At 36.3% G+C, this 14279-nt stretch overlaps 1 protein-coding gene across 1 annotated transcript; it reads right to left on the bottom strand.

The window, feature by feature from the left end:
- Nucleotides 1–130: 130 nt before the first annotated feature.
- On the bottom strand, nucleotides 131–14248 carry LOC121407309 (cyclic nucleotide-binding domain-containing protein 1-like). The gene is made up of 13 exons (XM_041598297.1): nucleotides 14054–14248; nucleotides 12146–12227; nucleotides 11338–11495; nucleotides 10610–10796; nucleotides 9044–9192; nucleotides 8207–8349; nucleotides 7417–7478; nucleotides 7037–7115; nucleotides 6043–6175; nucleotides 4244–4353; nucleotides 3186–3336; nucleotides 2257–2324; nucleotides 131–1322 (listed from the first exon to the last, which is right to left on the bottom strand). Exons 1-13 carry the CDS (start codon nucleotides 14124–14126, stop codon nucleotides 1194–1196), a joined length of 1524 nt encoding a protein of 507 aa, XP_041454231.1. The 5' UTR covers nucleotides 14127–14248; the 3' UTR covers nucleotides 131–1193.
- Between the last annotated feature and the right edge of the window lie 31 nt (nucleotides 14249–14279).

Here is a 14279-nt window from a genome sequence, read left to right as displayed (position 1 = left end):
TACTGAACAGAAAAAACATGCAACTGTTTTTTAAATAAAGAGAAAATTTAAAATGTCACAACCACCTTATTTTACATCTGATTTTGATGAAATTTTCACTGTTGAGCTTGTTTGATTATCTCTTTTTTTCAAATGAACTTTTGCGGGGGTGGACTTGCGCTTACATTTAAAATATACTTGGTACAGTATCCATATACATACTTAAAGGAAAAGGACCTAAAGACAATTTTAATGAATGATCATTCACAGAAATCATATATAGAACACATTTGGAATAACAGCTCACATGTGACAATAAAGAAATGTAGATCTAAGAAGTGTTATAACTCTCTTCCATGTACCTTTCAATCGAGTTTCATCAAACTCTTATTGAAATGTTACTCTAATATTTTTCCTGCTTTTATCTACACCACCCAGAAATAAATCACTGCACAGGCATTTGGTCTATTTGAAATTGAAATTTGAAATTGAGATTACAGGCTGTCATGTGTATCACATATAGCATATTGTTCTACTTTGTTCTGTTTGGCTGAACAGGTGACTGCCTAAGTCAAATCTCTTGAGACCAAATGAATTTGTTCGAATTATTAAAACATGATTTGCCTATTCTTCTTCAATTATTCAATATTGCTTCAATTAGGCGATTATTCAAATAATGGAATGTCGACTGATGCAGAGTCTAAATGTACTAAAATACCCTTGCACTTAATTGCATTGGTCTTGATACAAAATTATTGATAAGTCTATAGTGAACATTGGTACCAATTATAGCCATTTGATCCTTCATCGGAAAACAGTGGTTAAAAAAAACTATTGGATTTCCTTTTGTTCCTTTGTAATTTACAAGCATCTTTATGAAACTCCGCCCAGCGAAAGTAGTAACCTAAACATTAGAGGATGTGATATTTCATGTAATGCTCATCCAATCCTAATGTAAAATATGCAGAGAAAGATTTGTTCATTTATCAAAAGGTGAGGACTTTCTGTCTTTTTCCCCTGTATCCTTAACAAAATAGTTCTATAAGGACACGATGTATAGAGATATGTCCCTATACCTAATTAGATTTTCCTCATGTATCAATGACATTCATAGCGTGAAGGTCATCATGAATAAATAAATAAAAGTGATATACATATGTATATATGATTAATTATGCGTCAAATCTAATCTAAAGACTTGTAGTCTGGTGTCCTCATTTAGCCCATTTTCCATAGCCTGGTCTAATGCCCCTTGCATTGATGACATCAACAAGAACATTGTGTTTAAATTGGTTCCATTCACGTTTCTGTTCCTGGTCGATATACTCACTGTGGATCTCGGTCTTGGAAAAAAGGGGGGAAGAGAAGAAAGGAAAGGGGATATTAAATAAATGATTGGTACTGCAAACTTGAAAAATACCATTGCAATCGGACATTCTGAAGTTTTTCGACATACACTCAGAATAAAATCACACGAATGACAAGAGGGGCTTGTTCATTGATTGAGTGGCTGCTCGATGTCTGAAAATCTAATCAAAAGCAAAAAGTAAAATTGACTACATGTAAATGGAAACCTAATGAGCTACAAGATACAAGTCGAGATTTCATGACAGTGTTTCAGATTCTATTCCATCTCAAGCAGAGTGAAGTACTCTAAAACTATAGGTTTTTAAGGATGGGTTAATTTCAATTAAGTAGCTTTACAATATAACATCTGTAGGTAAAATTCAGATCATGGGGAAAAATCAGCTGATTTATCACCTCTTTGCCCATAGTGACGTCAATGCACATAGCGTAAAATATGTGCACACACATAATTGTGGAACATCCTTAAACTCAGCACTTAGCTCTGAGGATTTAGAAACTGTCAACACTGTCACATCACTAGATTTGCCCCAGTAGAGATAACTCGCTAATAGTCACATCCAAGTGATTACATATGTTGGGGGATCTAGTAATTAGAGGTAAAATAGTTTTAAATACTATCTTACTCTTGGTGTCGCAGGAATAATTTTTTTTGTATCGCATCGCAATTTGATTCAAAGAATGCTACACAGAAAGTCTATCTGTTGCATATATTTACATAGGATTGTACAAAACATTATTGAGAGCTTTTCTCTTATGACCAAAAATGCTAATCACATTTGGTAAGCAAAGTTATCCCACGCATCATGATCTGTTTTGATCTCTGGGGAATTTCATTTTTTTTCTGGCAAACTAGAGGACTGTAGATCAATCCAAGAGCAATAAATATATATTAAAACATATAATACTCACCTCTGACAGAGATTCATAAAGTGTTTCATTTGACTGCAGAAGAAGTGATCTAGTTGTCTCATCTAGCTCTGTGAAAATTATTATGAATTAAAATTATAAATGATTATCAAAGTGTACACGACTTAACAGAAATAAGAAAACTTTAGTCCCATTCTTGCATAGTACATTATCAAAACGTAGGGCAATTCCATGATATATGTACATCCAACCCTGTATTTGTGGGACCTCCCTGAAGTAATTTGTGGCTTTTTTCTAGTTCATATGAAAGGTTGTATGCTCTCAAATTATTATGGCTTTAATAAGCAGATTGCGAAGTGAAGAGTGATGGAAAATGGGGGTTATACATCCTGAATAATAATAATAAATTGTATTTATGTAGTGCTCTTACCAATGGTTTCAAAACGCTTTACAATGAAATTAACACAAAATCATAACACCAATTAGCAAACATGTACATTTCATATAAAAAAATAGATCAAGAAAAAGTAATAAGACACATCCGGAACAATTACAATTAATACTTGATAAATTAGGATAGGAATAGATGTGTTTTCAGGAGAGATAAGGATTCAAGAGAGGTGAACTTACAAATATGAAAGGAAATATTATTCCAGAGAGTGAAAGCACTGACTGCGAAAGCGCGTAGTCGGTAGACCATAGCAAGTAAAAGTACAAGGTAAAGGAGAGAGGAGCAAGTGTGTAGAAAAAGATCTGAGATTTTGAATATTAATATATTGATTATACATCACACAGTAAAAATAAAGATATGCATCACAAGGCCTTAAAATCAGTGTAATGAGCTGCAATTCGTAAAAAGAAATTAACAAATATGGGTGGAATTCAGGCCATGTTTACACTAAACATCCTCTCAACCAATTGAACTGCATCATTCCAGTAACTCATAACCACAGATGAGGCCTTGATCTTACCGTTTATTCTGTCCACCGAGATGACCCCTAGCTCCACACTGGACGATGTCACGATGGAGGAATTGCTTTCTTCTCCTCTCAGAACACTGATCTCACCAAAAGACTCGGAATGTAACAGCTGACCCATGACTACCTGCTTGCATCTTCTCTCCTGCGTCAAAGAGATTAAGGGATTTTAAGATTTATTCATTTCATTCTCATTTTCAGTATCTACATGTACTTACCATGTTAACAGTATAATCACAGTGGTATGTATAAAGCACAGATAACATTGAGACAAAATAATCAGTATACATCAAAAAATGAAATTATGGATTATGGGCCAATGAGAAGCAGAGCTCGGGAAGAGCTCACCCATGATTTACAAAGACAAAAAAAAACCCCGATCATTTCATGTTACGAAATGCTTAATTCAGGACTAATACTGATGAGTGTATATACACATAAGTGAACATATATAGAAAGTATTATAACACATTATTGTGTATAAAAATATGACATCATACATGTCATGAAATTCATATAAGGGAATGAAAGGACAAGAAGGCTGGAGCGGAGTGTGGAGGGACCCAGTGAGAAGAGAAATTAGTAGACTGTTTTAAGACAATATATTCCAACCATTTGTCTGAAAGAATAACCCCATCTATCTTCACGGTTAAAATTCAGCAAACAACAAGAGACAAGATTTCTCAATGACCACTTTCTGAGAGAACTTCTGAAAACTAAATTCTCCCATCTCAGGTTTCATTGCATACCTCGCAAAAAAAAATAATTAGAAAAAAAAAACATGACACAAAATTTATATTAGCATGATGTGGGGCTCCCAAGAAATCAATCTCCTTGTCAAAGGCCCGTATTCTGCATTCTAGTTTAACTAAAATCTGGTTTAGACCATGAAAGCCTAACTCTGCTAAAATATGGGAAGGTGAAAATATCAAATTTGTGGCATACTTGGACCGGAGTTTACATTAAACCTGAGTTCAGAACATGGGCATTTTAATTCTTTTCTTACTCCATCAAAAAATGAGAAAAAGTGAGATATTTCATGATTTCTTTACCTCTTTCCCATTGGGTAAAACCTCTTTGACTTCCACTTGTCTCAATACGTGACATTCTCCAGATTTGACGAAACCAATGAAAGGACACATGAAACCTTCACTCACTAGTACTGAAAATGAAAAAAAGTTTTATGATAGAATGGATGAGAAAATCCCTGCAATCTGATTGGTTGAGAGCTATGCAAGAATTTTTACTGGGCTGCACGAACGATATCCCGATAATCAAAACGATATCCACTGTAAACAAGCTATCGCCCGAAAAGGTCATTGTGATGTCATCGCGCATGTACTGTTACGCTTGTTTACGTCAAAATTTTGAATTTTCGATCAAGGCAGAATGAATCAAATAAAGGATGCAAAATGATCTGTAAGTACAAATACGGTACCGTAATTGTCATTGGGATTAAAACTGCCCGCATACTTGTTAGTTGAGAAGTCCAGACATACGATCTAATGTTAGATCTACTGCCCTGAGCTGTGAACAGCCAAATTCACCACTGCACTGCAGGCCCAGCCCCAGGCAGCTGCAAGCGCTGGCCCCCGGCGCGGCCCGGGCATACACACACAGCTATTGGAGGTAGGAGGCTGCCTCAAGATCTTGTCAATGCAAAGCTGTATTTGGCATTTTGGGTATAATAATGCCTTTGTGCCAACATATTATGCAGTTAAGCCCATATTTATGTTGTCCAGGGTTATCAATGTGTCTGCATTACATTTTGGAATTTTCATGCATCCGGTAAATAAATCATGCGTCCGGTAAAAAAAATCATGCGTCCGGTAAATTTTTTCATGCGTCCGGTAAATTGAATTTACCGGACGCATGAAATTATCATGCATCCGGTAAATCATTAATTTTTGTATTTTATTCAATAAATTTTTTCCATTCTATAAAACAGATGATGCATTGGTTTCTTTCGTGGGTCAGTGGAACTGTGTGCACGCGGTAACTTTGGCATTATGGTCTAAACCCACTCGGCTGCGCCTCGTGGGTTAAACCATGCCAAAGTTACCTTGTGCACACAGTTCCTACTGACCCACTCTAACCCATGCATCATTTGTATATTATAATTATTATCATAATAGATCATGGTATACATAACAACAGTCATTAGCAAAATTTTTGCAAAGACATTACATGAAGATTTCCATGTACATCATAATGGCTACATTCCATGTCACAAAGCTATCTCTATTCACCCTGGCAAGCATTTCTTTTAATCAAACAAAGTCTGTTTTATCTGACAGTTACCATAGCAACAATCAGACACCTGTGGGGCATTTCATCTATCATTTTTCATCCAACAATCTGAAAACTTTCACTGATTTTGATAGGCAGAGGAGCATCATTACTCTGTTGTCTTTATGTACATCCAAAGGAACTGTTCAATAAGACATTACCATTATTCTCATTGACTGTCTACTAGAGGGTATTTTGTCAGATTAAACATCTGACAAGTTCTTTCATGAAATGCTCCCCTGGGAGTATTTCATGAAAGATCTTGTTGGTAGCAGTAGAGCGGATTAGCCGAACAATTGTGCAAATTATGACTAAAGCATGAAACTTTCACAAGTATTAGTATATGCCGTAAGATTTATTTTAAAGATAGGAGGTAAATTTTAAGATGCCATTTTCAGCCGTTGCCTTACGGCATATACTGATACTTGTGAAAGTTTCATGCTTTGGTCAAAATTTGCACAACCGTTGTGATTTTTGGAGATTATCTGCTCTACTATAGTTAGTGATTGTTGTCAAGATGAGCAAATGAAGAACCTTTGAAAGCTGTGTTCCTCTATCCTACCTGTATTCTCTTGAAAGGTTGTCCATTCCAGGAGTTCGGCAAGCTTGAGCAATGACTGTCTTGGCCACATCAGATACGCCTTGCAAGAATTGATCAGATTTATCTTCTCTGTGTTTTCTTGAGATTGTATTTGCTAAGAGAATTTAAAAATAAAAGATCACTATAAAATAAGACTACCTAAATGCTTTGTATGGGGAATGCTGGTATGTACGAAGAAGGGCTTTATGATCCCCCATGTGGTTATAACTGATTAAGAATGTTGGAATGAAGTTGAGAAAAACAAGGGAAATAGGGAGAGACAGAGAGAGCAATCAGAGCAAAAGTGAAACAGCAGGATAAAAGAGCAAATGAGAGACATCAAGAGTAGTGCAATACTGAAGTGCTTAACTAGGGCAGTCAATCTGGAGCTGTTTCATTTTTCATAGTGAGGCATCACCTTTTTTAACTGGAATATGTTCTTATGCTAAATAAGAACTACAAACTTTCTGTTTCAATTCATGCTGAATTTCCTTTTGAAAACTTTCCAAACTACACATTGAAATGCTCATTGACAAATAACTTTAATCGACAATGGTCATACATGTACTTCAAGTCTAGATGGTAGGAATTAGATTGAAAAAGAATCTGCTTTAGCATGTTCCAGTCATTCCTAAAGAATGGACAGTGATTTTCTGTTTACTAGTAAATCAAAATGGAAAATATGTTAGGGTTCTTTATTTTTCAAGAAGATTTTTTTTACTTTACCTTTGCAAAACAAATTATGTGTTTTTGCTGTGTACATTTCTATGACAAAACAGAATTTCCGTTCTAGATCAGGTTTCATGAAAGAATTTTCCGACAAGTCCTGTTTTCCCAGTTACCATAGTAACAGTGCCTCCCCACCAATCAGAATCAAGGAAAATTGTCAGATCTGACAACTTGTTGGACAAAAATGTTGATGAAATGCTCCCCTTGAATTATGGGTACCTGCCATTTTCTGACATTTATTTCCTACCTCAGTGATGCGTTTGAAGTCATTGCTGGATATCTTCAGGAACTCTGCCGGTACCGAGTTGACAGTAACAGTTAGAAGTCTAATTAAAAACAAAATAAGATTAAGAAGAGAGTACTAGTCTCAAGTGCTTCAATAATACTATCAAACAATACCGTTGGCTTAGTTTTGCCCTGGTTTTCCTATCAGTAAATAATGTATTTCAAAAAAATAATCTCTGCCATGTAAAAGATACAACAGAAATAAGTAGCAAAGCAATGAATCAGAGCAATGGAATTTAAAGTCCAAATGCTAGCACTACTTAAGTACAGGTTTTTTAAAATATTCATATATTTCCTTTTGTAAATCCTAAGAAATACATCTTTTTTTTGCCAAGTACTTACTTGCTATTTGCCTCTGGGCCTTCCACTTTCTCCAATGTTCCAAAGCAGTCACACACCTTAAGCTATCAAATATTTGTGAGAATGCAAACATGAAAAAAAAATGATAAAATACAGAGCATGAGAATGAAGAATACAGAGCAGAAGGAAGAATTGGCAAAAAGTAAATCGTAAAAAACACTCGGGCAAATATATGAACAAGTCATCAGAAAGTATGACAAGCGAACCTACCTAACCTACCTTCCCCCCCCCCCTACACACACACTTCCCCGTCGTTCAAAAAAAAGAGAGCTAACGTCATATTCTATTGACATTACATTTACGCAAATACATCCTGTGTATGCAAATCAGAAGTGCACAGAAATGATTCTGGGGAGAAAAAAACTATAAAAAAAAATAGACAGGAAGGTGTGGTGGGATCAGCAACTGGAATATAAATATAGGCAGAAATAAAGCTAGCAGAGATAGAATGAGGGACAAATAGAAATTCATGGAAGTGATAGTGGGAAATGTTGAAAGATATAAATGGAAGGAAGAGGGAAGAAAAGAGATGGAAAAGATTAGACGAAATAGAAATACAATAAACAATAGATTCGGTCCACTGAATCTATTGTTCTCTGGTGAAACAGGTAAACAGGTGGTCAAAGAATGGTGACTGGTACTGAAAAGGATGATCAGGGGAGGGGACAAGATAATATAATGGGAGTGAAAATGTGTTTGACGGACAGCATTCAAGAAAGAGAGAGAGAGATGAGGAAGAGATGAAGGAAATAAAAAGGAGGGGGTATTTTACCTCAGGGTATCTCTCCTCACTATGTGAGGATTCTGTGACCACCAAAGGTACTTTGCCAGCTGCACCCCTGTACTGAATCCATGGTCTACTCTGAGGGATAACACTCCCTTTCAATACTATGAAGAATCCACTGTTTGCAAAAACTGCAAAAACAAAACAAAGAATATTTCACTACAGGTAAATTGAAGTGGCATCTCTCTCTGCTTGACTAAGTCTACATTTGACTTGGAAGATGTTAATGATACATGCTTTGCATAGTCTGGTCTGAAAAAATGCTTAAATTTGGGTGATTATTTGGCCAAGGAGTTCAACTAATGCAGACTTACTTGTATTTATTATTGAAACTTCTCATAAACATGTCTTTTCAGAGCTTCACACGTGTATAAACATGTCTTGTCACAGCTTCACACGTGTATAAACATGTCTTGTCACAGCTTCACACGTGAATAAACATGTCTTTATATCATCAAGGATCAAAATCTATGATGAAACTTAACTTCTGATGAATAAAATGTACAGCAGAGGTGCACAAAATGTTTTTTAATATACTCTCATGTGTGTCAAAGGGAGTATTTTATTAGATTTGATATTTCTTTCCATTGCATGCATTCATATTTCTCGTTCACACACAAAGCTTTCCAGGAATATGAAATTATATGATAAAACAATTTAACATCAACAAAAAAAGTACTGAAATGCACAAATATTCTAAACCAAATGGACTATCAATGGATCAGCCTAATTATCTTTTCAACCATTTCAAACACACATCAATGCCAGCAACAATAGAGAAATTAGACCAGGTAAAACAAGATAAAATAAGATCAACTAGCTAACCTGTATATCCTTCGTCCCGCCAGACATCCAATGTTACCAGGGTACTTAGTTCCTTTAGTTCTTTGTTGGTAAGTTGCTTGGATAGGTCAGTGAAGGCTTTGAGGTGTGAGTACACAAGATCATTTTCCTCTGCATTTCGTTCATATGGCCTAAAATGATTAAAATAGCATTGAAAACTGTAAGAATAATGGGGGGGGGCAATCTTTTCTTCAGATGTAATCTACACTGCAACTCTACACCAAGGAGTAGATGCATGGTAACCTATGACGGCAGCTTGGAGCAAATTGATGGTATTAAGTATGGTGTGGACAACCTGTGTTGGCTTTAGGGCAATTTTACACTTCCACAGCACCAGGCATGAATGAATCTGGGTTCTCTTGTATAATGGTTTGCAATCAGATGTAAAATGGCATCAGCCAATCAAAACCATTGTTGCATACACATTTGTGTTTGATAAACTAATCTGGAACCAAGAAGAATTGTGCTTCAAACCTGTTCCACACCCTAGTATTTGGGGCTTGCGTTCACCTGTGTATTGCCCAAACGCAATCACATCCAAAGGTAACATAACTCAATGAAACAAGCTAATATGAGGTCAATACACTGACCAATGCAGAGGCCTTGCATTTAAGGGCATGTAGTTTGATATTTTATCAAACATCCACAACTGAACTCAACCAAATCCATACAAGCAAAGATGAGAGGCAATGAGCAAGTGTGAGCAAGGACGCTTGAGGATGAGGAACAGCGAGGTGCTCAGGCAGGCATTGACAGAGTGTTAGTACTTGATTTACCTTCACAATACACTTGCTGTAATGCATGCAACTCTGTAATCAGAACTCGTAGCAAATGGGTGATTGCAACTTAATATTGTGCTGGGTAGTTTTCTGTGTTTGCTGCGTATTGCTGTTTTTAGCTTAAGTAGCATTACACAACTTGAAATGCAAAAGTGTATGGTCATACATGTAATTGCAATATCATTGCAGGCATTACAGAACCTTGTTGATAAAACTGACAATTGATGTTGAGCCATACATAAACCTAATTTGTATCATAACTCCATATTAACAGCTGATGTGGGAGCTACACGTAGGACATGTAGTTTGCTTTACACTCTCAAGTGGGGATGAGGGCAGGAGAAGAGTGGATGAGGTGTGGAGTCGCAATGATCTAAGCAGCATGACTGTCCTTCACCAGTCATCATCACTCCTGATGACAAGCAGTCAAGCTGCTTAGAACGCCAAGTCTCTCATCTCATCCACATGTACTCTTCATTGCCACGACTCCTCATTGCATCTGTGCTGCTCCTGCTCCAATTATCACATTTCATTGGATTTACAGTCTTGCTAGGGACTTCACCTTTTCTAATAAAATATTATTCCAAGAAGACATAGTGAGAAAAGGGTGTTGATTTCCATTCCCGGATCATCTTTGCTATGCAAAATATACCACCATCCAACAGTTTTGGGTCATTTTTCCAGGAAAAAGTGCATAGCAAACTCTAAACCTCTTCTGCATCCCCACATTCGCATCAATAATTACTAAGAATAACCCTTGAATACTCACATTTTCTTGAGGATGTTCCTAAGATCCTTGATTCTGTTCCTCTGGATAATGATGGGATCCACAATCTTGCGCTCCTTGTGGAGCTTGGCCATGTGCTCCCTGATGTCATGACTGATATGGTCCTCATGGAGTTCCTGCTTCTCTTCCTTGGTAATCTTCTTCTTGCTCTTTGCTACCGTCTGACTCCCTGTTTGGAAGAAAGAGAACAAAGACACATATATATCTAGTCCCAAATTTACTAAAAAATTGCATTAATTTAGACTTTTTTGCATAATGATTACCATGTTTATCATTTAACAGGATGGTAAATTCACATTTCTTAGTAAGGTTACAGGAATAAAGGGTTCACTGCTTGGGTAAATTCATAAAAAAAAGAATGGGCTCATTAATTTATATCAGTAGATTCATTCATTCTGTATTCAATTGAAAGTAAAAGCCCTCATTACTGGATTCTTTCTCAAGCCAAGTGTAATCCTGCAGTGAAAACAAATATCAGTATGAAATGAATCATTTGATTATTTTGTTTTTTAACTGTTTTTATAATAGGTTTGTAGTATGTTTGTTTGGGGTTAGTGTTTTATATTGTGTTTTATGTCCGGTGTTGTTTTTGTCATAAAATAAGAATGAAGGAGACGACCATGTAAATTCTAGCAGTCTGGACTAAGCCTTGGATTACGTTATGATAATATCACACATACTATGTTTTGTTGTTTTTCTGTCAAACTCACCCGATGAATTGTTTGTTGCTTCAAGGCTTTTTGAGACAGATGCGTCTTTTCCGAGTATCGGTAATGTCCCACCTTTGGGTTTGCCATTCACAAACATGCTTCTGTAGTTCTCCATAAAGATTCTGTGTGCTTCATCTGAGCTTGGTTCCCCTTCAATGCTGTTCAGGAAATTGAAAAGAAACCCACAACAAAATAAGGAATAGGTTGTGATTCAGACCATATACATTATACCTGATGCCATTTTTACCTCTGCCATTTTTAGTTCGGTCATTCTAACCTCCGTCATTTTTATTTCTGCAATTTCAACCCCTGTCACCTTTACTTTGAACTGATATTAGAGTTACGACTTTTCCTACAGCGATTGGTATACCGTTACTCATTTTGTGCTAGGCAATACATGTATTTCTTTTGTTATGCAAGTACATCAAGTATCATTAGACTACAGGCCATTTGCTTATTATTAATCTTAAGGGGAAGAAAATCACTTAGTTTAGTTTTGCCTGCCATGTCTTTCAACTACCGTAGAAATTAAAAACAGCATCAAATGTTCACAACCTAATCAGGATGCAAATTAGTTTGGTTACACATTCAAAATTGTAAATGACCTGTGCACCAAAATAAAACATATTACAAAGAAAATACAAATATAACTACATGTATTGTCATGGAAGCTCTGATTTATTTATAAAGTTTCAAGAAAATTACCAAGACAAAAAGTTCTTAGTAGCAAAAGACTGGGAGCCCATCTTTAGAAGCTCACAGTAACATGTAGCTACAAGGATTTACAATGATGTAGAACTAATCTTACCTCGAATGAAGACCATCGAGTTTACATAACCACTTGAGTTTGTCATAGTTTATGGCAGGCTGTTCTCCTATTTCTTCAGGAACTGTTTTGAGAGGGGAAAAGAGACAATTGATAGGCTATAAAGGTTTGGTACCTGGTAAAACGTTTTTATTTAATATTAGAGGTCTGTTTATACTAGCCAAAAGAGGTCAGTTTTGTAAGTAAATATTCATTATTTACCAATTTCTGTATCAAAATTATTGATAGTAATTAAAATAGGCATTTGCGCAACTGAAATAAGTTATTTTATCAACAATTAAGAGATTATTTTGGGGTCTAGAGTGCGATTTAAATCGCCGAAATTGATCGCGGCGCACAAGCTTCTGGTACATGAATGATGGGGGGACCTAAAGCTACGCACTTAATTTACAAAAGATAAAAAAATACGACAATTTTAATATTTGAACAAATCAGCTTTTACTTATTTGTGGTAAATATTCTAAAGATTCTTAAACAAAAAAAAATATCACAAAACTCACTAATACAAAAATCCCGCTGTGCTTTCCGAACACCTCTTGATCTCGCTGCCCGATTTAGAAGGGGTCCTAAACCTACGCACTTGATTTATCATGCTAAAAAATAGTATTTCCTGTGCTTCAATATTTAAAATATGCTCATATTATTATAGGATGATATGAAATAAAATCGAATATAACTCCAAAATTCCAAAGAGTTGTGGGTTTCTCTGCATCTAGAGTTTTACTGCATCCTATGTAGAAAAAATTGAATAGGAATCGTTCGTCACACTGCAGTCACAGTTCCTCACTCAGAGTGTGCATTTGCCATTAAAAACTGCATGCGCGATGAGTGGTGCATAGCTTTAGGACCCCCTACCATTAGTAAGTAAAGAATAAAATCATTCACTAATGCATGGTTACTCTCCATCATGGAGCCAGGGATTGTGTCCCATTCTTTATTACCTTATTACCGGATCTACTGGAAAAATGCAATTAATTATGCAGTCGTGTTTCCAGGTCTATCACTGTTGCTATCTTCATCTAACTATTAAAATAATGTGTGCCTGTGTGCTGTGCTAGAGTTACTATTCCCATGGGTGAGCATATTGCACTGCAGACCAAAACTTGTCTAACTGTGACTTGAATCGTTCAACGTTGATGCAGTAACTATCTCTGCCGGCAAGGAGTTCCAGTCATTTACAACTCTGGCACTGAAAGTATTTTTTCTAACATCCAGTCTGCTTCTCCTCACATACAATTTGCATAGATGTCCACGTGTCGTCTGAGTTGATGCAGATGTGAAGAACATGTCCTTGTTCAAATCATCAATGCCATTGATGATCTTGTACGTCTGTATCATATCCCCTCTTCGCATTCTGTACTGAATGGAAGGTAACTTCAAGGAACGAAGCCTTCTACTGTATTCTTGATCTTTCAATGATGGCACCAACTTGGTCGCACGTCGCTGAACAGCCCAGACAAAAAAAAATGAAATATTCGCCCCGAGATTTCTACTTTCCTTCTAAAAAGATCTAGCCTAGCCCTAAATCATGTAGACGGGAATTGGGAATACAACTTCCTTTCTGACACACGATATCGATTCCAATTCAAAATTCAAACAAAAATTTCCTTAATAATAATAAACAAGCAAGAAAAAAAGAAAAAATCTAGAGAAGATGGGGAACCCTTGCCAATGATCTCCTCGCCATGCCATCTCTTTTGTCATCAGAGGATGTGACCTACCTACCTATAGGGAACATTATCAACTGAAAATTTGGTGGAAAAAAAGAATGATTATTAAAATCCAGATGACACGCACGACGGACATTACACGCTTTTCAACACATGGGACCGGAGAACAGTATTCTACATCCATACACAACAAATATAGTTGGACTGTGGAAAAACGTACCATTATGACGGGTCTTTTGCCTATCTCTCTTACTCCAATCTGCATCACCTTTCCCCTTAGGAATGAGAGCCATTACCTTGCAAAATTATCAATGTGTCCTTGACAAGAACATTGACAAATCGTTCACTAATTCAGTTCGTAAATATAGTTAGTAGCGTTCTTAGCAACGCCGTATTCGTAATGTTCCGTAATGGCACATATAAATTGTTGAGGGCGCCGTGCGTAC

The sequence above is a fragment of the Lytechinus variegatus genome, chromosome 2 (assembly GCF_018143015.1).
Source record: "Lytechinus variegatus isolate NC3 chromosome 2, Lvar_3.0, whole genome shotgun sequence".
Classification (NCBI taxonomy): Eukaryota; Metazoa; Echinodermata; class Echinoidea; order Temnopleuroida; family Toxopneustidae; genus Lytechinus; species Lytechinus variegatus.
The sequence above is the reverse complement of the archived record's forward strand: the minus strand, read 5'-3'. Positions and strand labels throughout refer to the sequence as shown.